Here is a 23,977-nt window from a genome sequence, read left to right as displayed (position 1 = left end):
CCTCCGGGGCAGGCGGGAATCGAACTCATGCGGAAGCGGCTTTAGATTCTCAGTGCTGTGCTTTAACCCACTGAGCCACCAAGGAGGGCCACCATAGTTTTATAGTAGAACCTGGTAATAAAAGTCCTCTAGCATTATCTTTATTCAACACTTGTTATTCTTGGTTCTCACCATTGCAATTTAAAGCTCAGAATCATCTTTTCAGTTTCCACAGAAACTTCTGCTTGGACATTTACTTGGATTTACAATGAATCTACACTACAGATTAATTTAGGGTGAGCTATCATTTTTGATCAAGAACACAATATATTATTCCTTTGTAAATGTTTTCAAAGTTTTCAGAGTTACTGATCAACTCTCTAGTAAATCCAGAACAATAGTAAAATCTATTGTATTATAGAACCTAGTAAAAGTTTCCTGTCTATGTTCTCTGTAATGTATGCCCTTGTCTCACTATGTAACACCACCGTCAGGAATTTATGATGAGAACTTGTGTGGCCACTGAAACTCCTAATTTATTGCCTTGAAGACCCTTGAATCTCCACTTTTCTCAATTCAGCCTGCAATATGGTCAAAAGTTTGACAGGATTCTCTGTGCCTTCCAGTAAGGGCCAAATTCAAATTCTCTTGTCAGAGAGGTGTTCCAGATCCTCAGATCGGTTGTTAAATTCACAGCTGTTCATGCACAAGATGAAGTCTGATTTTTAAAAAAAAATCTCTTCAGCCTAGGTAGATAAAACTACAACAAAACAAGTAATTCCAATCTACTCATAACTTTTTCAAATGAAGCAATAAGAAAAATTCTTATACTGAGATAAAAAAAAATGATGTATATTTCAAATACTTTCACATGAAAAGACCAACTAAATAGCAAAGATTATCCAAAAGAAAACTGAAATCATTACTGAAGAACTTCAAAACTAAAAATGAACCTAGCAAATTTTTAATGTATGTCTTCACATTTCAAAGTTTAATTTATGTCCTTGCCAAATTTTCACTTCAGAATACAGCTGATCACATTTTCATGACAATAACATGTTGGCTATATAAAGATGTTCTTATAATGGTCATATAAATTGATGCTACCAAACCATGCTAAGAGATCTAGGTCTGAAGCTGCAGCCCTCTAATCCCCATACAAGGCTTCTCCAACACATCATAATACATACAATAGAAACAGGCTGTCCTTTAAAACTACTAACACTGGCAAACCCAAAATCCCCAAGCTAGTATTATAGTTCTTCACCATAGCCTACATTTCTTAATTCTCTCTTCACTGATTAGGTTAGTTAACCAATTCTCTTTACCCCACTTAAAAAAATAACAATATATTTGGAAAAACTACATATAAGCTCAATACCAAGCAATATGGGTAATAAAGAAAAGATAAGTGTCATTGGCATTATTAATGTGTCAATGACGCAAGTATCACTGTGATCAGAGGCAAACAAGTCATGAATGTGTTACACATCCACAAAAGGCACAGCCCTAAGATTTACACGAGTGTTCAAAATAAAATAAGATAGGTGAATAAAATTAACTGCTACAGAAACAAATCTATTGACAATAATAACAAAAAGATCAAAACAAAAAACAGGCACATGAAAAAATGTTCATCTCAAATATAAACCCAAACAATGAGGTATCACCTCACACCTGTGAGAAGGGCTATTATCCAAAACCACACTAACAAGTGTTGATTTGTATGTGGAGAAAAAGAAACCTTATACACTGTGGGAATGAAAAATGTGCTGTTACTACAGAACACATTATGCTAATCATTCAACAGGATACATACATCAATGAAAGGACAGAAATCACATCTCTAGAGATGAAAAAAAAATCCAACATCCATTTATGATAAACACGCTTAATAATATGGGTACAGAAGGAATATATCAACTGTAACAAGCCCACAGCTAACATATAATAGTGAAAAAGTAAGCTTTCCTCAAAGATCAAGAATAAGACAAAGATGCCCACTATCATCACTATTACTCAACATAGAACTGGATATCCTAGCAGAGAAATTAGGCAAGGAAAAGTACTAAAAGGCATCCAAATTGGAAAAGAGGAAATAAAAAAGTCACCATTTGCAGATGACTTGACCTTTTATACAAAGAAAACCCTAAAGATTACTAAAAAACAAATAAAATGAATATAGTAAAACTGTAGATTACAAAATCAACATACAAAAACATGTTGCATTTCTACATGCAAACCACAAGCTAGCAGAAAAGCACTATCACTTATAGTAGTTTCAAAAAATATGCAGTAATAAAACTCAACCAACAATGTTAAAGACCTATACACTGAAAACTAAGACATAGTCGAAACAAATAGGAAGAAATGGAAGGCCACTCCATGCTTATGGGTAAAAGAATTAACATTGTAAAAAGAGTATCTTCCTAAAACAATATACAGATTGCAACTGAATCCCTATCAAAATTCCAACAGTATTTTCCACAGAAATAGAATAAAACATCCTTACTGGTCTATGACAGCAGTGTATGGTGCCCTGGTGGGGGTGTGTGGCAATGGTGGTGTACATGTAAGGAGATGTGCACCTATTCCTCTGAATTATACACAGTAGTATAAACCAATGTTACCTCAATTAAAATAAGAAAAAAATCCTAAAATTTGTATGAAACTACAAAAGATCCTTGAGAAAAAAGGAATCTTAAATAGCCAAAGCAATCTTGTGAAAAAAGACAAGATGGAGGTACCAAGCTCCCTGACTTCAAACTACAGTCATCATGACATTGGAATAAAAAAAACATAAAGATGAAAAAAAAACAAATTCAAAACCTGAAATAAATGTACACATAAATGAACAACTAAAAGAACTAAGACATAAATGGAGAAACTCTCTTCAATAAGTTGTGTTGGGAAAACTGAGCAATCACATGCAGAAGGATGAAACTAGGGCACTATCTTACACCAAACACAGTGTACTCATAACAGATTAAACACTTGAATTAAATACATAGAAGAAAACAGGTGGTAAGCTCAATATCAACATTAGAGCTTCAACTCCAAGAACAACAAAATTAAAGCAAAATAAACAAAATAAATGGCACTACAACAAACTGAAGATTATTCAGAGTAAAGGAAACCATCAAAACAGAGAAGTAATCTACTGAATTAGAGAAGGTATAGTAAGTCAAGTATCACACAAGTATTTAACAGCCAAGATATAAAATGAAATCTTAAAACTTGATAAGACAACCTAATTAAACTATGGATGCTCGGAACAGACACTTCTCCAAAGGAAACAAATAGAAAGTCAACAGTCACATAAATAATGGTCATCATTTCAAATGGTAAGTCAAAGCAAGCTATCACCTCACATCTGTGAGAAAAGCTATTGCCTACAACAAAAAAGGCTTGGTTTGTGTGTGGAGGAAAAGGAACTTTTGCACTCGTGGAAATGTAAATGTTGCAGTCACTATAGAACATATTATGGAGATTCCTCAAAAAACTTAGAAATACTTTAAGATCTAGTCATTTCACTTCTGGGTGTTTATTTAAAAAAATACAAAAACACAATTCAAGTTGATATACATTATGTTCGCTGCAGCACTATTAATAAAAGCCAGTATTTGGAAACAAGTTCAATGCCCACTGACAGATAAATGGATAGAGAAAATGTGGTATATAAATGCAATGGAGTATCACTTGGCTAAAAAAGATCATGAAATCCTGTCATAAGAGACAACATGGACCTTGATATTATTATTATGCAAAGTGCAGTGATTCAGATGGAGAAAGTCAAGTGCTAGATAATGTCACTTATATGTGGAATAGAAAGTAGATAAACAAATCACATTTGAGATACAAAGGACAGATTGGTGGTGTAGCCCTCACACACAGAGTAGGGAGTTGGAGGGGGTGGGGGTATAAAATGATTAAAGGGAATCAAATATATAGTGACAGGTACAAATTAGACTTTCGGTGACCATAATGCAGTGTACAAAGAGATGTTTATAATGCTATACATAAACTAATGTTATCTCAATAAAAAATTAAAAGAATACATGTAGTATTTAACTAAGGCTTGTGATTTAATTTCAGTATAAACAGTATTGAAACTCACATTTTTTTAAGTTATTAGTTAAGATTTACTTTGATATCTGTTACAATTTGTTACATGACTGAATTACTTTGACAAGTATATATACTAATTTAAACAGTTTAAAATTTTTTAAAAATTTGTAAAATGGTATGTTATAATCAAAGCCTCCTTTTTAAAGGGTTACTTAAATTTACTACATTAATTTAAAAAGGCTTGCAAACTTTAAAACTAAAGCATAAAGTTTTTAATTTAACTTTAGTAAACTATACTAATTCTTAAAAATAAACTAATAGCCTTTTCTGATTAAGTCACCTTCAATGTCAACTTCTATTGAAGTCTTACCTACCCTGCAATACCTAAGTCATTCTCCCTTTTCCCTGAAAGTATTTCCATAGATGAACCTATCCTGCACTATTAAAAAATGTGTATGAACCAAATTGCTAATTAATCTGTCCAGTGATCAGTGATGTAACTTATTAAAAAAAAAAAACACCCTCCTCTTTTCAAAGTATGAGTCGTCTATCAAAGATAATAAGCAGTTTCAGAACAGGAACCATGCCTTATACTACCTGTATCTCTGAAAACATATAAATCAATGTAGTAGCTACTGATGGTTGATGAACCGAATTTTAATAAATGAATTTCTTTTTAAATGAACTATTACCTACCTCTGTTACATCCCAATGGTGTAAAAATTGATCCAAGTCTGTAAGGTAAAGTAGCACAGGGGAAAGCTGTGTCTGTATGACATGAGGAACTCCTCGAAGGTTCTGAAGCCAAGTCAACTCCTCTTTTGAAAACCCTAATTTGGGTACAAAGAGAGCCAATTTAAAAATCAAAATCACAAAAAGCAAGTTACAGCCTTCCTAATTTAAAAAAAAAGTATTTTTTTTTTATTTATGCACACAAGAACTGGGGTATAGGCCAGTGGTAGGAGGGAGAGAGGACTCACCAGAGACAAAGTGGGGAATAGCACAGGCAGGCTGATTGAAATACACTGCTGAGCAGAGCAGCAGTCTTTTTAATTTTTACAAATAGCACTAAAATGTGCCCTCCAGTTACTCTTCTTCAAGTTCTCTTTTCTGTGTTTTTACATTTCATGTATCATTTAAAATAATAAATTACTAGCATGAGGCAAGGGAGCTGACATATACACAAAGGATGTGATCTGACTCAACTGATAATACAGCAAACAACAGTTTTCACTCTTTATATTAAGGCCTTTCTCACTTTTACTCTAATAAAGTCAACGGCATACTCTTTCCTACTAAACGGCAAGTTTAAAGAAAACAAATGCCTAAACAAAATAATGTATTTCTTCATATATATACCAAGTTCTATATTCCTTACACAGTGGTCTTTCAAATATTTTATAGCCCTTCCAGCTCCTCAAGTCATTTATTCCTGATAATACATGTGTATATTATCTCAATTATACCTTAAGCATCAAAATATCTGACTCAAAAAAAAATCTGATTCTCTTACCACCCTTATTACATTTGGCCTGACCTACACAGACACCATGCCTAAGTCCTGCCTTAAAAGACCTCCCAGAAGCACCAGAATATCACTGATGTGGTCTGATCCTAGCTATTTGCTTTGAGGTTCAAGCATGCAATAAGCCTTACTCTGGTTATTTGAAAAAGGGTAAAGAATGTCAAATTCACTATAAACTACGATGAGAACAAAGTTAAGAAATAAGATAAAGGAAATGAAAACAAAATTATATGATATCTAAATAGTATTTGTTGTTAACTATAAAATTTTTTTCTTACATAACTATGAATTTTTTTTCTTACATCATTGTAGTCCCCATAGTTCTCCTGCTATCTTATCACCAAGGAACATATCCCTCTCATTTGGCCACCCCCCTTTGCCATATGCTTCAGTTCCAGGGTTGTAAAACTCAAGTTTTTGACACTTGCGCTATGAAGGATTAAAAGGTGAATAATGCATCTTCCTGTCACTAGAACCTGATAACACGGGGCATATATATTACTTCAAAGATTACCATTTAGTATTCAATACAGCTCATTCCACAATAGTATGTCATCCCCAAAACTACAAATAGGTAACACACAAGTCTTAAGAGAATCTTCATATTTAGTTTTTTCTTTTCAACTTGGCAGGTTAATGAGATTACCTGTCAGTGTTGAAAATAAGAAGCTGAAATAGTCCACATCACTCATCAACCAGTCTTTAACTGAATATTTCCATCCAGAAAATGATGATCTATAGTAAAAAACAGGAAAGCTTTACCAGAGTGGCCAACTTGAAAAGTCAAGAATAACACAGTAAATAATCATTTCTTTATTGGAAACAAATCTGATTTAATAATTTAAAGGTCATATGTAACAAGGGCTCAAATATCGTAATGTGAAAAATTTAACTTCTAACATATTTGTATTTATGTAATTTCATTTAAAATCAGAATTGATCCATATTTATGATATACCATAGAAAATTTCTACCATTTAAAAACAGAATCCAAAGAGCCAAGATAAAGTTTTAGTTTTAAGTTCAACTTCTACACGTTTACTGTTTACACGTTTACTTTTATCGTCTTAACCTTGCTTACAAAGTCAAGTTTAAACAAGTTCTAGTCCTTCCTAATGAAGCAAAAGTTATCTTAATTAGGCAAAGAATATTTCCATTTGGAGCCACTGTAAGACAACTATGTGCTCCTATACTTTGCAAAGCTGTAACTAGATATATTTCACAATGGTATAGCTGAAGTACAAGGAAGGGACTCAAGAAAGTAAATGTGAAGTTTTTACTATGTTTTTTACTGTCTGGTTTTTACTATGAGACCAGTTTCCAGTGACTACTAATATTCCCTTCAAATGACAGTTATGCAAATGACTGATAAATTAATAAAATCCGAGGGGAAAAAGTAAAAACAAAAAATGACTTCAAAGTAAGGATAAGAATGGGCAAGTATCAACAATATGCTATAGCAAAAAAGACTGATAATCTGGTTTATCAAGCTGAGACTACAAGTTTTATTAGACATCTGAATAAAAATCAGAAAAAATATTTTTAATAAAAAAAAATCAGAAAAAATGAGAACACTTCAATTACAAACTTCTTACCATTAAGATAAATGTATTTATTAATATGCTTAAAATGTGGGGAATTAAATTACTAGAACTCCCTTTTGAATATTCTTGATAAGCAAATGGCTATAGAGGGAATACTGCAAGTCAAGAATTTACAAAAAGCCACAAATGCTCACTGTACTTAAAATTTATGGCTAGAAAACACTTAAATTGTTTAGCAATGGATTCAAATATAACATAATTTAACAGAAAAAAGAAAATTCACAGCCTCTTGAACAGTGAAAACAGGCACCAACTGTGCCATCTAGTGGGTAAAAAAAAGTAGCAAATCCATTTAAGAGTATTTTGGACAAATGGTAAGCAATATATCACTCTGTCCTTCAAACTATGATGGAGTTATATAACCCCATATCTAGAGAGAGAGCAATCTCCAAACCAAAGTGTTCCTGGATCTATTCAATTCAAGACACTTTTGGGAGTAAAAGAAAATACTATTATGAACTGTGCCTGGGGAGAAAAAAGCAGATGAGGTCAGATATTTAAGTCAGACTTTCTAGTCAAAACAAATTCATTCTTCTCAAGTATTCTGTCTAACAGTGTACATTACATTTTCACATTTGTGTCTTATTTTCCCCAACCCAGCTATAAACAAATTAAGAAGGGTTAAACAAAGGTCAGCAGAAAAACACAAGCAGGAAGGTATGGGGGAAAATAGTTAAATTCAAAGAATCGGCAAATGCATGGGTTAAAAAAAATAAAGATTTTAAAAGCAAATGAACAATTTTTAATTGACAGACTTTTCAGACACATGGAACAAACTGATATTCTTTGCTAGTATCATGGTCTTAGAGAGGATGATAGAGAGGGTAAGTGTCAGAACTACCAAATTTGAATTAACTGGACCTCATGATCAAATTAATGCAGCAGACAAAAATTAGAAGCAATTAAAGGAATACTTCAGGAAAACTATCTGCCAACAAGATAGACGGGAAAAAGAAGTAATGCTATTATAAAAGTCCAAGTGGAAGGTGGTAAAAAGTTAGGTAGTTTACAGAAAACTCAAGGACAAAGAGGAGTATTTTGAAGAGAAAAAAAAAGATAGGAAATAACCCAACATACGTCTGAAGGAACCAAACATTCTTAAATTCTTAATCTAGGAAAAGTAATACAGTAATAATGCCAGCAAGCTGACAAAATTGAAAAGTCCTAATTTTGAATTCTTTTTCTAAAAAAGAGATGTGAATCTGAATGAAAAGTTTATCTACATTGAAATTCTAATAAATTCTGGAAACACTACATAAGAAGAATCAAATTTGTGGGTTTTTAACCACAATGGCAACCTGTTTTTTTTTTTAAATTTCACAATTATGAACCCCTAAATATTATTTGTAAATTGTCAACATCAGCCACAGAACTTAAAACATATTTGACAATGTATTAAGCATAAATCTAAAAAACTTATAGAATTGGCCACTTATAAGCATAACTAATATTGACAAATATATAAAGCTTCCACAGACAATTTCAAGAGTATTCAAAACATGATTTTAACTGAATGTTAAAACTAGATTGCCCCCCCCCACTAGTTACATCAAAGGAACAGAATGCCCTCTACTGGAATAAATACAAAGTGACTTAAACATAGAAAAAGAAGTAACATTTAATTTTTTAAAAGCATACTTAAATACCGGTTTACACTGGACAAAGATAAAGTGCTTTTTTATTTCTAAGAAAAAAAATGAAAAATTAGTTATCTACTTAAATATATGCTCAAGTCTCTCTCTAATGCACACATACAAGAAATAAACATTTAATCATTTCTGCTACAAGGAAAACTTATTAGTTCTGAAGCCTAACAAATGACTACATTAGCATTTTTTTCTATACTTGTATGAAGGAATTAGCAAAATCTACTAATAAATTCAGTTATTCCTACTTAGCCCTACATGCCTGGAATAGGGAATATGCAGACATCACAAGGAAACAAATCTTTAAATTTCTCTGCTACCAGTTGCATTTCAATTTCTATCTAAAGCCATCACTCCCAGTACATGACTCACAATTAGCAATAAGTAAATGCCAAGTGTACATATATGTATGTGTGTGTATAAGTATATATCTATATATATGTAGTATATATAGATATATACTTATATGTATAAATAACCTCAAGAAATAAATGTCAAATGATTCCTTGATAGAGTTCACAAGCTTATTTATCTATTTCACCAGCTACATTTAATTTTGAACTCCCTGAGTCTACACAGAAACTTTGTAATACTAAAGGTCTTAAGGCATAGTATTCTCACCTGTAATTGAACCATCATTATATCATCTTGAAAATCTCAGCTATTTGCTAATCTACAGAATCACTAACAAATTACTTGACAGAATCTTACTCTAATGAACTTAACCTACCTAGCAATAGTAACAGTTTGAATTGTTCTACTAAAAACAAATGAAGCAGTAGAAGCAGTAGCGACATGTGACTCTGAAATTCTGTTGTTCACAAACAGCTGATAAGAGGAGTAAGAAGGGGAATGATCAGACATTTAAAATACAGTTCACTTGAGCAGGCTACCTCATGTGCAGTATCCCAATAAGCATAGCAGCTAAATTTGTACTGAGTCTTCCCATAATACAGCAACGGCTTAATCGAGAAAGCAAATCAGCAGGCAGACTGGGTAGAAAATACACAAGTTGGACCAAAAGTTGCTGAGATTCTGCTGGTAGAACCACCACAGTGCCTTCTTGTGGATCTAATGGGATAGGGAGAAATAAATATTAAATTCAACTACAGATGCACAAACCAAAGATTAAGTTAATAAGGCAGACTGAACATTTTCATTGTTCTATCAAAGTACCTATCAATATATCAAGTACATGCCAAAAAGCACGTACACAACCAATTGTTTTCTAAACAAAGACACAGAACATAAACTTTAAAAATATATTTAACACTAATAATTTTATAACAATCACCTCTCTTGTTTGAAATAAGAATTTTAGTTGGATTATAGGTATAGGGACTGGACCTCAAAGCAGAACAGCAAAAAAACTCTTGCTAAAGTTGACAATTATGTTAATCCAATTTAAAGCAAAACACCTACTTTACATGTATAATGTAAATACTGCAAAAGATTTAAGTTATAACTCACAAAAGTTATAACACACTATGTTAACAGTGATACAGTCCATGCAGTATTTGTTACCCCCATATTAAATGGCTTCAAAGTTGTGTTATTTTAGTTCTTTGGTATAACTGATGAAGTTCAAATGTCCATCACTTAATAAATGGATAAATTTAAGTGACAAATCCATATAACAAACTCCTACTCAGCAATAACAAATAGTATTAATATAAGGAAGTCATACATCATTCTTGTGCTTAAATAATTTTCCACCAAACCTTTACATAAATTTTTTAAATGCCAGAATAGTTTTGAATTTGTGAAAAGCAGGTAATATAAACAACAATTTAAAATTTAAATGTTAACTAAACTTGTAATTTTGCAATATATACAAATACTGAATTATTACACTGGACAGTTAAAATGAGCATGTCAATAACACCTCAATGAAAACAAAATTTAAGAATGCAAGAAGCATTCATAACCATTAACCTAAAGCTCTCTAGCAAGTACTACTATTGAAAATGAAATCACTTATTTGATGACTATTTAATAATTTAAAGGAAATACAGATCTTCCAAGGGAAGGTAAATCTAAAGAACTTCTCTTCATAACTTCTTTCCAAAATCAGGGTGATGACCTACACTAGCATACAGACTCTTACCATAGATTCGAAGAGCAGTAGCTTGTAAACTTTTTAGTAATTCTTTATTTGCTCGAGCTGCAGCAGTGTGAATAATATCAATAAGCTGTGTTGAGAGGTCAGGGTTTCGAGAACCCAGATGAGCGAGTTGTAATGGTAAACCAGCCAACCAACGAGATAACACTTTACTACGATATCTAAGACGGAAGAACAAAATAACACATCAATGAAAACAAAGTAATTTTCAAAGACCAGAGAAATAAGTATAAGCAAATTTTCTTTTAACTTAAATATACCAAATTATCATTGATACCATCATTTACTTACGTTAAGCATATGAGAGTCAGCAAGACTGCCATTATCATTTACTCAGCTGTAACATTTTTCAAGATTTTATCCATTTAATTAAAAAGTCCATGTAGGGTCTCCCTGGTGTCCTAAGGGTTAATTTCAGTACCATCACCCCTGAGGGGTGAATTAAATCCAGAACCAGTTAAATCCAGAACCAGGGAGGTGACCCATACAGTTCAGCAGACCTCTCTTCAGTTCAGCAGACTTCTCTTCGCTCATGGTTCCCCTCAACAGTATATTTCAGTAGATCTGCCTGTTCTGCTCCCCACTCTGGTGAATCCTCTAAACCCCATACTTCTGGGCTACACTCCATTCCTTCTATGCATAATAAATAAATCTTTAAATATAAATAAATAAAAATTACTGGTATTACTATATATGTTTCTTTAGAAAAGTTGTATCTTTTCTTAAATATAATCAAATAGGATTTTAAAAGGTAATTTCTTCAAAGGTTTAATAACTTTTCTTTTTGAAGACTACATACTCAGTAAAAAAAAAAGAAAAGCAAATAAAACTTTACCTGACTCTGTAAGATCTCAGTTCTTCTTTTTGATAGATTTTACTGAAAAACTTCAGTAACAAAGTTCGAACTGGAAGGAGAAGGCCCCTCTGCTGATACAATGTATAAACTGCCCTGATGAGAGACTCTGTAGCTTCTAAAAACAGAGAAAACAAATAAGCATATGAATCAAAAACATGTCATAAGCCCCCAAATTCCTCTTTTTAAAAAAATTATAATTCACTCCACTCCTATGAAAAGGCAGATGTTAGCCACAAACTGATGACTACTATAAAAATCCCCCAACAATGGCCTAATACTAATCAAACCAAACAGAGATTACAGTATAAAATTTCCTAGGGAACAACGAACCTACAGTAATGACCAAAACCAGAATATTAGCAAGGGGAATTAAATGGAAATCAAACAGAAAAGCTTTGTATTTAAATGAAAAGAATTGCACTAAAAACTGACAATGTATATTACAATCTAGAGTAAAGATAAGCATAATTCATTCTCTATTGATCAAATGATAAAGCTCTTAATTTTCTCATCAAACTAGAATAGGGTATTTCTTCCTCAGTTGATTCAATGGCATTACTTCTCAAAAATATCTACACCTCCTTTTACTCCAATTCTGTTATCTACTAGAAATCTTATCAAATTGCTTTACAGTAGACCTATCCTCATAGAAAAGGGATGGTGTAAGCCACAAATGATTTCAGTGTGCAAACAGACCTATATAATTAGGTTAACTAATTATGACTTGAATGTAACTAACTTGACTATTTGGAATATTTGAAAACCATCAATTCAAAGCCAGACCCTGAATAACATATGTAAGAACACCTCTCTTAAAATAAAGACAAAGCAGTATCACCTACCTCTGCTTGGCTGTATCTGCATTAACCTCCATGACACCCCCAGCAACCTGTTCAGTTGCTTACTATTTAGTTTAGAACCATCTTCAAGGGTCTCTGTCACAAATTTCCTTATCATTTCTATCCAATTGGAATCCTTCTGCAAAGTTGAGGCATTTGCCAGGGAGACCATGATATCAGACAGTGTTAAATTCAGTAAGAGATGATCTATATTATTGGAGAGAATCGTGCAATGCCTGATGCTAAAAAACAAAGACACACATCTATAAAGTATTACAGCCACTTACATGCTTCACTTGTCTTAGAACAATTTATTAATGAGTTTAAATAAAAAAGTATTGAGCAGAGGTTAAAGTCAGCACTATCAAGCTATTGCCAGCCACTGTGGCATGAGTTCAATCTCTGGCCAGGGAGCTGACTAAAGACATAATAACAAAGAATCACAAATATATAGGGAAAGAAATGTTATTACTAGTTGCAAAAGAAGCTGCGCATTATTGGAATAGTTATATGCCCAGCTAAAAACTGGGAATTCTCTCATTCAATGAGGAAGAGAATGAAAATTGAGACAGACAACTAGCAGTGTACACACCCAACATTTCTTACCATCAAGGCTAATAGCAAACATCAGGTTTCACTTAGTTCTGTCATATGCTCTTCATTCCTAAACTTGTAGCTTACTTCCTATATACATGCTATCTTTCCCAACTAGTATTTCTCATTGTTTGTTCTCCAATCCTATAGATAGTAGCCGCTGCTTGAAGTTGCTGCCTCTGTAATACCTTACAGTTAGTTCTCCTTTGGCATTTTAGTTCTTTAATACCTAGTTAACAATTCTTTACAGTAAATTCTATTAAAAATCACTTGTTGTGGTTTTTGTCTTCTGATCTGACCATGGATGACCAGAATGAAATCACTTAAGAGAATGAATGAAAAGTCTTATGCCTGGAATAGACATATCAATTCTATGCAGATCCTTTGAATGCTGCTCAAAGAATCTCAGAGACTCTCTAGGCAAAGAGATAAATTTATCTTTTTGATAAACTTATAACCTTCTGACAGATGTTAAGATCCCTTGGGGACATACACTTTTCAATGTTCTAGTTTGTATCTGCTTATCAATTTTTATTAGTTAACTTGTTTTCACATTTATCTGCTCATACTTAAGGTAAGCATTTGTTTTTTAAAACTTATTTTATTTTATTTTATTTATTTATTTATTTATTTATTTATTTATTTATGCATACAAGAGCTGGGGTGTAAGCCAGAGGTGCAGGGGGTGGGTGAGAGGATTCACCTGAGACAGAGTGAGGAGCAGAACAGGTGGACTAACTGAAATACAGTGCTGAGGGGAGCAGCGGGCAATGCAGGAGAGGTCTGCTGCACCACAGGTCAGCTCCCTAGAAGCAGACCAAACTCAGAAGATCAGACTGGCGCTACAGGGGCTGCTAATAGCTTCATAGTGCTGAGACTGAAGCCTCTGTGCCACCAGGGAGGCACATTAAGGTAAACATTATAAATAGCTTCCATGCTTACATTTTAACTTCTAATCTATGACCCTTTCTTTCTTTCTACTTTAGAAAACTTTCTACAGTTATTCTTCCTTCAAGATATTTTCCTCATACGTAAGTCAGATCAGAACTACACAAATGTAAGATACTCTAACTTCAATTCAGTATTCTCTGAAACTCCATCAGTGAGGTGCAGTATAAGTTATTTGCATAATTTGATGCCTGACACTCATTTAGAGAAAAACATTCACTTTACAAGTTAAAAAGGAATAGTGACTTGTTCAAAAGTAATCATGCTCTCTTTTATTTCTCAAAATCTAGATATCAGCATTTCACAGTGTAGAAAGTTCTGGGTCAAGGCCAATTATTTTCTGATAATTTCAGATTAAATAGTTTTTTTAGGTGTATAACGTAGAAAAGAACCACATACCTTTTATTTGACTCTTTCCTTCTGTGCTTGGTTATTTCTTTTAAGGCATATGGAAAATGGCTCATAAAATGGTGTTTGAAATCAATAAGATAATTCTTCCGAAGCCATGACTCCTATTAAAATACACAAAGTTTAGAATCCACAATAATTTAGAATCAATAAAACTTTAAGCAAAATTTTCAACAACTTGTCATTATTCAACTTGTCATTATGATAAATTTATAATTTATCCCTAAAATGCACCTGTTCATGATACAATATGCAAATAAAATAAAATGAAAATAAACTATTATGGCATAAATTTTTTCACCCACATCTTTCTGGTGCTAACTAATTATTTTTATTTGCACCTTATCTCTTGTTTAAAAGATGGAAAAGAGAATAAAATTTCAGGAAATTCTGACTGAATCAATGCAGTATTTATAAAATAAACAAGTCTTTTACCTAGTGTTCTGTAATCATAACTCCAATCCCTAGAATTCCATTATTTACCATTAAAGGTATCAGACACATTCACTTCTCTAAAATACTTTGGCACTATTCGTAAATCTATCAGTCACTACAACATTATCTAGTTCCAGATTACAACATTTTCACTTTCTCCTATCCAATTCATTTTTTAGGGATCTTGATATGCAGGATACTAAAAATAGCTGGTCACCCTACATTCCTGATAACTCTTTACTAGATTCTTCTATTTTTCCTGACCTGTAAATGTATACTCAACATCTCCTCTTGGATTTCCAACAGGCATCTTAAATTTAATGTGAAACTGAATTCATATGGCTAACACAAGCATCTTCTTTGACTCCCCCCCCCCCTTACTATGCACAACAGTCCTCTACCTTTAGCAGAATCCAACTGCTTCTTATTAGTTCCAGCATTTGCTAACATTCTTCACTAAGCCCCGGGGTCTCTTACCTCCCTTACTGCAATAGCCTCCTAACTGATCTCCCTATTTCTCTTAACAAAAACCAGTTCTCTACACAGCAGCCAAGATGATCTTCTACCGCATAAATCATACAGCATAAATCATGTATGTAGGGAGATGTCTGATCAGCCGTGTGCTAGATTAGCTCACATTTTGGTAGAGCTGGGCAATGAACACACTGTAGCTGATAAAAATACCATCTGTAAATGCAACATTAAATAAAAATAATTCAGAACACACCACTCTTCTCACCTCTAGTCTCTTCACCACTCTTAGGTTAAAATCCAAACTCTTATTATGGAACAGACTCTTCCCATTATCTGGCCTCACTCCCTCATCTACTATCCCCCAGTCCCTCCTTTGAGAAGGTACCATCCCCCCCAGTACCATCCATCCTGCCATTCCTCAGATATGTCAAACTAGATCACTCTTTATTACCTCTGTTCTTGCTCTTCCCTAATCCTACAATGTTCTTCCTACAAGTATCCATAAGATTTATCCATTCACTTTATACAGTAACATTCAAAAAACATGTTCTCAGAAAATATTTCCTAAGCATCTATTCAAAGTAGTTCCCATCTTTGGAAAATACAGTAAACAGAATAAAGAAAATTAAAATAATAATTCTTAAAAAAAATAAGCTTGAGTGGAAATTTGACAGTTTTACATCTATTAGATCGAATTAAAAATTACATAAAAACAAAATAAACTAGCTCTTTTGTTTCAGTACACACCCTCTTTGCCCCACCTGCTTTACTTTCATCTTTTTTTTCTCGTACTGACATTACAAATGCATTACCATCTAGCAACCCCACCGGAAGGTAAGCAGAGTGAGGGCAGCACCAGCCTAACCATGTTTATTTATCTCTGTCTTCCTACAGTCCAAAATAGCACTTGACACACCGGAGAGCAGTACTATTCGACAGATCTTTCTGCATGACAGAAATGTTATCTGCATGCCCAATTGAGTAGCCACTAGCCAGATGAACTATTAAACATTGAAATGTAGGGAATATGAGTGAGGAACTGAACAGCTACATTTATAGATGCTCAGTGTATAATTACATCTAACCATGTCTTTTTCACAGGAAAAAGACAAAACATAGAGAAAAAGTAGCAAACATGAAAACAATCTGCATGTTCATGTATCTCCTACAACAGCGTTATATAATTACAATACTAACCCTAAAGCAGTAACAGAAATTTATCAGTGCCCATATATGCTGCCAAATACCAAAAGGCTTAGAATAGTTCTCACTTTTTAGAAATGGAAGCAAAAGTAGTATGAAGATTACTTTTATTTTCTATCTTAGCCTTTTCAATGAAAACAGACCCACTTTAGGGCGTTCCGTGGTGGCACAAGGGTTAGTTTAAGCGCCGCACTATGAAGCTATGATCCCTGGTCAGCAAGGTGAACCACATGGCGTGGCAGACATTTCCTGACCTGCCTACTGCTCCCCTCCTCAGTGTATTTCAGTCAATCTGCCTGTTCTATCCCCCACTCTGTCTCTGGTGAATCATCTCACTGCCTGTACCCTAGTTCTTGTATGCATAAATAAATCTTAAAAATAAAAAACCCACACCCATTAAAGACTGCAACTAATATATACTTTTCTAAGAAACTGTATGTATTATTACTATAACTAAACTATATGACATATTAATCACCACAAAGGACAGCAAACTTTGCTTTTGTAAAGTCATACACTATTACCCCAATCATGATCAACTTCTTAACCAATGAATAAAATTAATCATAAGACGGAACAGCTCAAAATTGTAACAATAAAATGTCTATTTGATAAAGCAACTCATAAAACATCCCTACATTTGATAGGTAATGGCCTAGTAAGCAATACAGTAAGTTCTTAAAGGAAATATATTCTTCGGTATGATTTCTATAATGAATTCCAAGGCTCTCAAATACTATTTTTAAACCTATTCCTTTTCTTACTTTACATGGTTTACTAACTCTTCTGAACTTCAGCTTGAATAAACAAAGAATATAACTGACTTCTCCATTTTTTATGTATGTGGACACCTGACCTGTCAAATGTCCTTCCACGAATTCTAACTCAACTACATCAGGCTTTAAGGTAGTATACTTACAGCTACTTTTTTAAAGTGTGCTATCTTGTTTATTTTGCAACAATTTTAGGATCATGCACTATATACTAGATTCACTCCACTACAACACTTAAAATAAAAGGTTGCCAAGACCTTTCCCCAAAGAATGAGAAAATTTACTCACCAAGAAATGTCTTTACTATCAACTGTCTAGCAGAAAAATAATAGCTAAGCGATGCCTAAAACTAGTCTACCTACAGTAATTTGTGAAATGTTCTCTATTATACCCTTTGGCAAGAAAATAAAGACATATAATAGACTAAGCAAATCTGTGTGAAGCTTCGTCTCTAAAACGTAGTAGTTTAAAAACAACTAAGGGTTGGTTTTAAAATCTTCATTGTAGTCTATTTCTGCCAAACTTGACAATGTGACTAACACAAACAAGCAACTATTTTTAATCCTGTAAAAAGCTTCCAGAAATTAGAATGCAGTTATATCACCTATTATAAACAACGTAATAAAATACATTGTAAAACTAAAGCAAAGTATATTCAACAAATGAGAGTACGCACATTATCATTTAAAAAATTTAAACATACTCACAAATAATAATAAATATTTTCACAAACTTTTTATTTGTAGTTCCTAGCAAAAGAAACAAGTTTATAGTTAAACCATGGAAAATTTTTGGGTTATGCCTAACCAATTACCAGTAAAGCAGCCTCTAATCCGCCAATTTGTGATAAAATAATAAAAAGGTTTTTAAAAAAATTAATTCTCACCAATTTGTGGGTTTCATCATGCTGTTTTGAGAGTTTCCACAAAAGAGATATAATATTAAGAACTTGCTGCATAACCTGCAGAGGTTCTTTTTCTACACCATTTCCAACAGAAGCAGCAACTTGTGGAGGCACAGCTTCAATCCAGCACTCAATCAGCAATGGAATTATTATCTCAATAAATCCTTTCAAACTTTCAGTAGATGACAGGCCTTCATCCACACTTCCTAGTCCTCCAACCAAGTACCTAATCAGAAAGGGTAAAAATGGGGGGGAAGGGAGAATCAATAATTAACAATTATTCCTTCCTCATTTTAAATCTTAAATATAAAATGCCAGTAAAATGAAGCACTGTGAATTATTAATTATATTGATCAAGACCAATAAAATAAAATTCTGAGGAGACAAAGCCAAGAGATTATCATTTTACTTCTCAATAGGCTTTGCTAGAAATGAATAGATATACATTCAAATGACTCCTCCCATCAGTAAGTAAATCAAATCATGAGTTAACTATGAAAGCTATAAGAAAAACAAATGTATGTCTTCCCACCATTAGCCATCAATTGTCAGCAGTTATAATTCAACATAGGAAAACTGATTTTGGACATAACTGAAATCCTTACCGTAGCCTGAACTGTGAACTGACATTTGGCTGTGAACCCCCATTTTCATAAACCTGGATGTGTTGCTGGTCGTTGGCAAGTTCCTTCCAGTTGATAAAAATGGAGTTGCTAGTGGCATGGGGATTTTCTTTTTGTTCCTGAAGTCCTTCACTTTCTCTCAACCTACTGGATCCATCTGCCAAGGCCTGAAGGAATTTACTGAGTCTCACTAAGACTTTCAGCCTCCACTGCTGAGAAGTGAGTCTCCGATTAGGATTTACAGAAAGTATCCAGGACTGGGATCTGTCTCTATTTATAAGTCCTTTGGACAGCTGCTGATGAGAAATAAGTTCTACAAAATTCTTAAGCAATATACTGCTACGATCAGTAATTAGAGCTGGGTACTGTTCCAGCAAAATGTCCAAAACTTTTAAAGAGTCCTCCTGAATTCCTTCAGTAATGTGAGTCATGGCACTAGAGAGATGGGCACTTACCAAAGGAAAAAATGGAGAAATTTGTTCAGCACGTATTTTGGGGGCCAGGAATTGAAGAAGTTGAACTGCTGCTAATCGTACATTAGCATCTTTATCTGTAAACACAGCAGTCACTTCACTTAATATATTTGAAAGGTGTGCATCAATTATAAATGGGTATTGAGAGAAAAGGTCTTTAAGTCCAAGAAGAGCACTTTGTTTAACCCCAGCATTGTAGTGATGCATCTGTGACAGCAAATCCTAGAAATAAAAATTTTAAAAACAAGTTTTAGGTACTTACATATGTATATTACATCATTTTCAAATAAAAAGGCTAAGTAAAATTAAGCTAACACTCAGGAAAGTAACTTCAGAATGTATTTTCTGGAAGTTACTTAGCTTTCATTAAGATCAAAAATAGTTTTATCTTAATGAGGGTGGGGAGAGCACAAGGGACTATGGTGACTGTGCATGGATGAATTGGTGGTAGAAATTCTATGGGGACTATACCTGAGAAATGAAAGCAAACACTGTACAAAAATGAACAATGATGTAAAATACATATATAAACAAATGACCTTTAAAATTTTATTTCTTTAAAATAATTTTAATTTAATAAAACATATAACTTTCACTTAGACTGTTTTTGAACTTAACCTACATGCAGGCTTAGGCAGCTATCATAAAGTGCCAATTATCGGCAGCAACTCCCCTGCTCACCTATTACCATGCAGGTATTTCTCTTCATCATTCTCCCTTTGCAAACCAACAGAAGCAGTTCTCTTCACAAGACTACCCACCTGTGACTATGCAGGTCTCTCTTTTAACAAACCTGTCTTTTTCAGGAGCAGCTCTTTCTGCACACTCTGTGCAATCATCCTTCCCTTCCCTTTTTATAATAAACCTGCCCTTTTGAATATAAAAAATTTAAATAAAAATAAAAAAGTGACAGCAATCATTACCACTATTTAAAGACCTACTAAGTATATTTACATTATTTACATACTCTTTTTTTAAGATTAATTTTCATTCATTTATGTATACAAGAACTGGGTGTATAGGCCAGAGGTGTGGGGGGATAAGAGGATTCACCAGAGACAGTAGGGAACAGAACAGGCATACTCACTGAAATACACTGTTGAGGGGAGCAGTGAACAAGACAGACGAGGTCTGTTGCACCATGTGGGTCAGCTCCCTGGCCAGGGATCAGACCCATGATGCAGTGGCTTTGGACAGCTTCATAGTGCTGACACTAAACTCCTTGTGCCATCAAGGAGGCTCTATTTACATACTTTTTACTTAGATGCTTTCTGCCTATTTCAGATGTTCTCCATATGTCTGGGTCTGTTTTACTCAGTATAACACTTGACGATTTTACTTGTGGAATGACTTACGTAATTTGTGAGAAAAATCCTTAATTTCAAACACCTTTTGATATTAACCTTCAGAGTTTAAAAGGCAGAACTAGAGAACATATAGCCTCACAAACACTTGTTCACAAAAGCACTATTCACAAGAGTTAAAAAGCAGGAACAACCAAATGCCCAAGTGTTGAGTGATAAAATGTGACATGACCATGCACTGAAATACTATTAGACAATGTAAAATAATTACATGCTACAACAAAGATGAACCTGAAAAACATGTTAAATGAAAGACCAACATAAAAAGACCATGTGGGCCTTCCCTGGTGGCACAACAGATTAAAGTATAGCATTAAGAAGCTTGCAGCAGCCACTTCAGCACAAGTTTGATCCCCAGCCAGGGAGTTGATCCACATGGCGCAGCAGACTTCCGTGTCCCCCACTGCTTCCCTCAGCAGTGTACTTCATTGATTTGCCTATTTTACTCCCCACTCATCTCTGGTGAATCTTTTTACCACCCCTGCACCTCTAGCCTGTTACCCCAGTTCTGTATGCATAAATAAGTAAATCTTAAAAAAAAAAAAAAAAAAAGACCATGTCTTGTATGTTTACATCTGTATGAAACATCCAGAATGAGCAAACATACCCAGGCAGAAAGTTTATTAGTGGCTGCCTAAGGCCACAGGAAAAGAATGGAGAGTGATTTCTAATTCGTGGAATTTCTTTCTGCAGTGATAAAAATGTTCTAAAATTAGATTATGTTACTAGTATTACTCTGTAAATTAAAAACCACCAAAGTGTACACCTTAAAGAAATGCATTTCATTATCTGCAAATTATACCTCAATAAAGCAGTTATATGTCTTAGCAAAACTACTGGTCTAAATTCAATAAACTTCATACATTTACTATGAATCTATAAGCAGCTCTATATTGTAAAGGGCTCAAAATGACTAGACAGGAGCTTATCTGAAAGATTAGGGGAAAAACAAAACAGATGGAAAGCTAGTACATCAAAAATTTAAATACATTAAGCATATGAAAAAGCTGAAACAACAATTATTTCCAAATGACATTCAATCATCAAATATGCTTATGAGAGAGAAAACATTAGGAACCTATTTTAGTAAGTCTTTCTAGAAAAGTGAAAGATGCAGTGGCAAAATCACCCATGAGTACCACATGAACTTCAAACTTCAGCCATAAATAAACCCTATTAGTTTATAAACTTTTCACAAAAGTAGAACCTTCTAGATGATTTCAAAGAAAATAATATCAAAATAATATTTATGATTTACCTTTATGTTAAGTTTTCTATTATTTGTTGGAAGTGTTCCATCCTCTTTGAGTTGTTCAGGTAGATGGATGGTCTTTGTTTTAAAGTTTGTAACAGTAGCATTTTCTAACTTGGGCTTCTTTTTACCAACTTTTAGTTTTACTTTCTGAAAATCATCCTGGCGTTTTCTTTTTTTGGTCATTCTTCAGTGCTATAATAAAAATAATTACTCTTAAAACAATGGATAAAAACAACAAAGGCAAATTATAAAAAAGATTTTCCAACATTTACATTAGTCATTAATCATATAAGATAACTTAAGAATCAAGGATAACAATTCTGATGTGTCAACACATCAAAATATTAAATGGAAAACATCTAAGTTGCACAAAAATGTTAGTCAAGGGACACTGTGAAAAGAAGCCATTAACAATATTAACAATTTTGCCATTGATTTGTCAAGTTTTTAGCCATGGAATCTTTTATCAAGCAATATGCCAAAAAAGAAACTTTGTGGGGAGGAGGGGTAACAACACTAACAACAGACACACACCTTTATCTGCTGGAAAGGCCTTGGCCCCTAGAAATCCCTGAGAAACCTCTAGCAAAGCAATGCAAAGTCTGAAAGCTGATAGGAAAAGTTTTATGACTAATCCGGGAGGCTGAAAATAGGTAAGATTCAGATATGCAATAAGGAGAGCTAGAGTATTTCTTAAGGAAAAGTGAGTAAAGATAAAAATAGGGGCCTGGCCTGATATAGACAAAAAATGGAAAGACCAGCATGTTGAACACCACGGAAAGTTCAGAGTAGATCGAAATAGGAAACAGCATCCAAAAAAACAGGATAAAATGGCAATATGAAAGGGAAATGTGGTATACAGATAAAGAACAAATACTAGCAAGGTAGTTATAAAAAATAACTCAGGCAGAACCATGTCATCTTGAGGCTTCCCCTTTCACCACATTCTTTCAAATTAGATGTAAATCTTTCCACTTACACACAAAATCTTTGCTCTGTGCCTCCCACCAACTCCCACTATTTAAGTCCTTTCTCGGTAGACAGTTTCCATACCAGTATTCCTTTCTGTGTGCAGCCCATCTGACAGGTTTTTTAATGAGAAGAGGTACATTTGATATGTAACATCCTGCAAATTTAATATTTACAACGTGTTACTTTGATACATTAATATTCCCTAATATGGTTCAGATCAGACCTAGGCTCAAGAACTTTCAGTAGCTCCTTACACCCACACACAGTGAAGACTCCTTAACTTGACATTATCAGGTCCTTCCTAACTTCCTCTCTAGTTTTTTTTTTTTTTAAGATTTATTTATTTATTCATATAGAACTGGGGTACAGGCCAGAGATGCGGAGGGTGAGAGGATTCACCAGGGACAGAGTGGGGAGCAGAACAGGCAGATCTACAAAGTAACTGCTGAGGAGAGGTCTGCTGCGCCTTGTGGTCACCTCCAGGGCAGGCGGGAATCGAACTCATGCGGAAGTGGCTCAAGCTTCCAAGTGCTGTGCTTTAACCCGCTGCGGCACCAAGGAGGGCCCCTTCCTCTCTAGTTTTATCTTCCCCACAAGTCAACCTCTATTTAAAACATAATCCTATACCTAAAACCACTCAGTTGTTCCTGAAACCTGTCCACATACTGCAAACACAATGAATTTTGCCTTCCACAATCAATCCACTGGAGTTAACTACTTCTGGAATAAATAAAACTTCTCCTGCTATGTGATAATTATCCTATGACCAGTGGGGGTAGAAGGGGATACCACCACCTCAAATAATTTGAAAATAAAGTTTTGTATTATAAACATTAATTAGATGGCTGGTGCAAGAACAGCAGCTCAAGTTCCAACCTTAACTATGAGGAATTCAGAAGCCAATTACCTAAG

At 33.9% G+C, this 23,977-nt stretch overlaps 2 protein-coding genes across 4 annotated transcripts in view; one reads left to right on the top strand and one right to left on the bottom strand.

Moving 5' to 3' along the window:
- Positions 1 to 23,977, top strand: part of INVS (inversin) — a 152,893-nt gene that overhangs the window by 120,343 nt on the left and 8,573 nt on the right. The window lies entirely within an intron of this gene.
- Positions 1 to 23,977, bottom strand: part of TEX10 (testis expressed 10) — a 37,568-nt gene that overhangs the window by 11,497 nt on the left and 2,094 nt on the right. For both annotated transcript variants that reach the window (XM_004677477.2, XM_012721404.1), the window contains exons 2-11: positions 22,097 to 22,285; positions 18,984 to 19,696; positions 18,361 to 18,604; positions 14,581 to 14,693; positions 12,643 to 12,881; positions 11,780 to 11,915; positions 10,930 to 11,105; positions 9,716 to 9,893; positions 6,219 to 6,307; positions 4,744 to 4,877 (exon numbers count right to left, since the gene is read on the bottom strand). In XM_004677477.2, coding sequence (XP_004677534.1) covers positions 4,744 to 4,877; positions 6,219 to 6,307; positions 9,716 to 9,893; positions 10,930 to 11,105; positions 11,780 to 11,915; positions 12,643 to 12,881; positions 14,581 to 14,693; positions 18,361 to 18,604; positions 18,984 to 19,696; positions 22,097 to 22,276 — 2,202 coding nt within the window. In that variant the 5' untranslated portion in view covers positions 22,277 to 22,285. The remainder of the gene's footprint in view (positions 1 to 4,743; positions 4,878 to 6,218; positions 6,308 to 9,715; positions 9,894 to 10,929; positions 11,106 to 11,779; positions 11,916 to 12,642; positions 12,882 to 14,580; positions 14,694 to 18,360; positions 18,605 to 18,983; positions 19,697 to 22,096; positions 22,286 to 23,977) is intronic.

Source organism: Condylura cristata, unplaced genomic scaffold, assembly GCF_000260355.1.
Source record: "Condylura cristata isolate star-nosed mole 26May11 unplaced genomic scaffold, ConCri1.0 scaffold00006, whole genome shotgun sequence".
NCBI classification, from domain to species: domain Eukaryota; kingdom Metazoa; phylum Chordata; class Mammalia; order Eulipotyphla; family Talpidae; genus Condylura; species Condylura cristata.
Note: the sequence above shows the minus strand (reverse complement) of the source record. Positions and strands in the feature narration are given on the sequence as shown.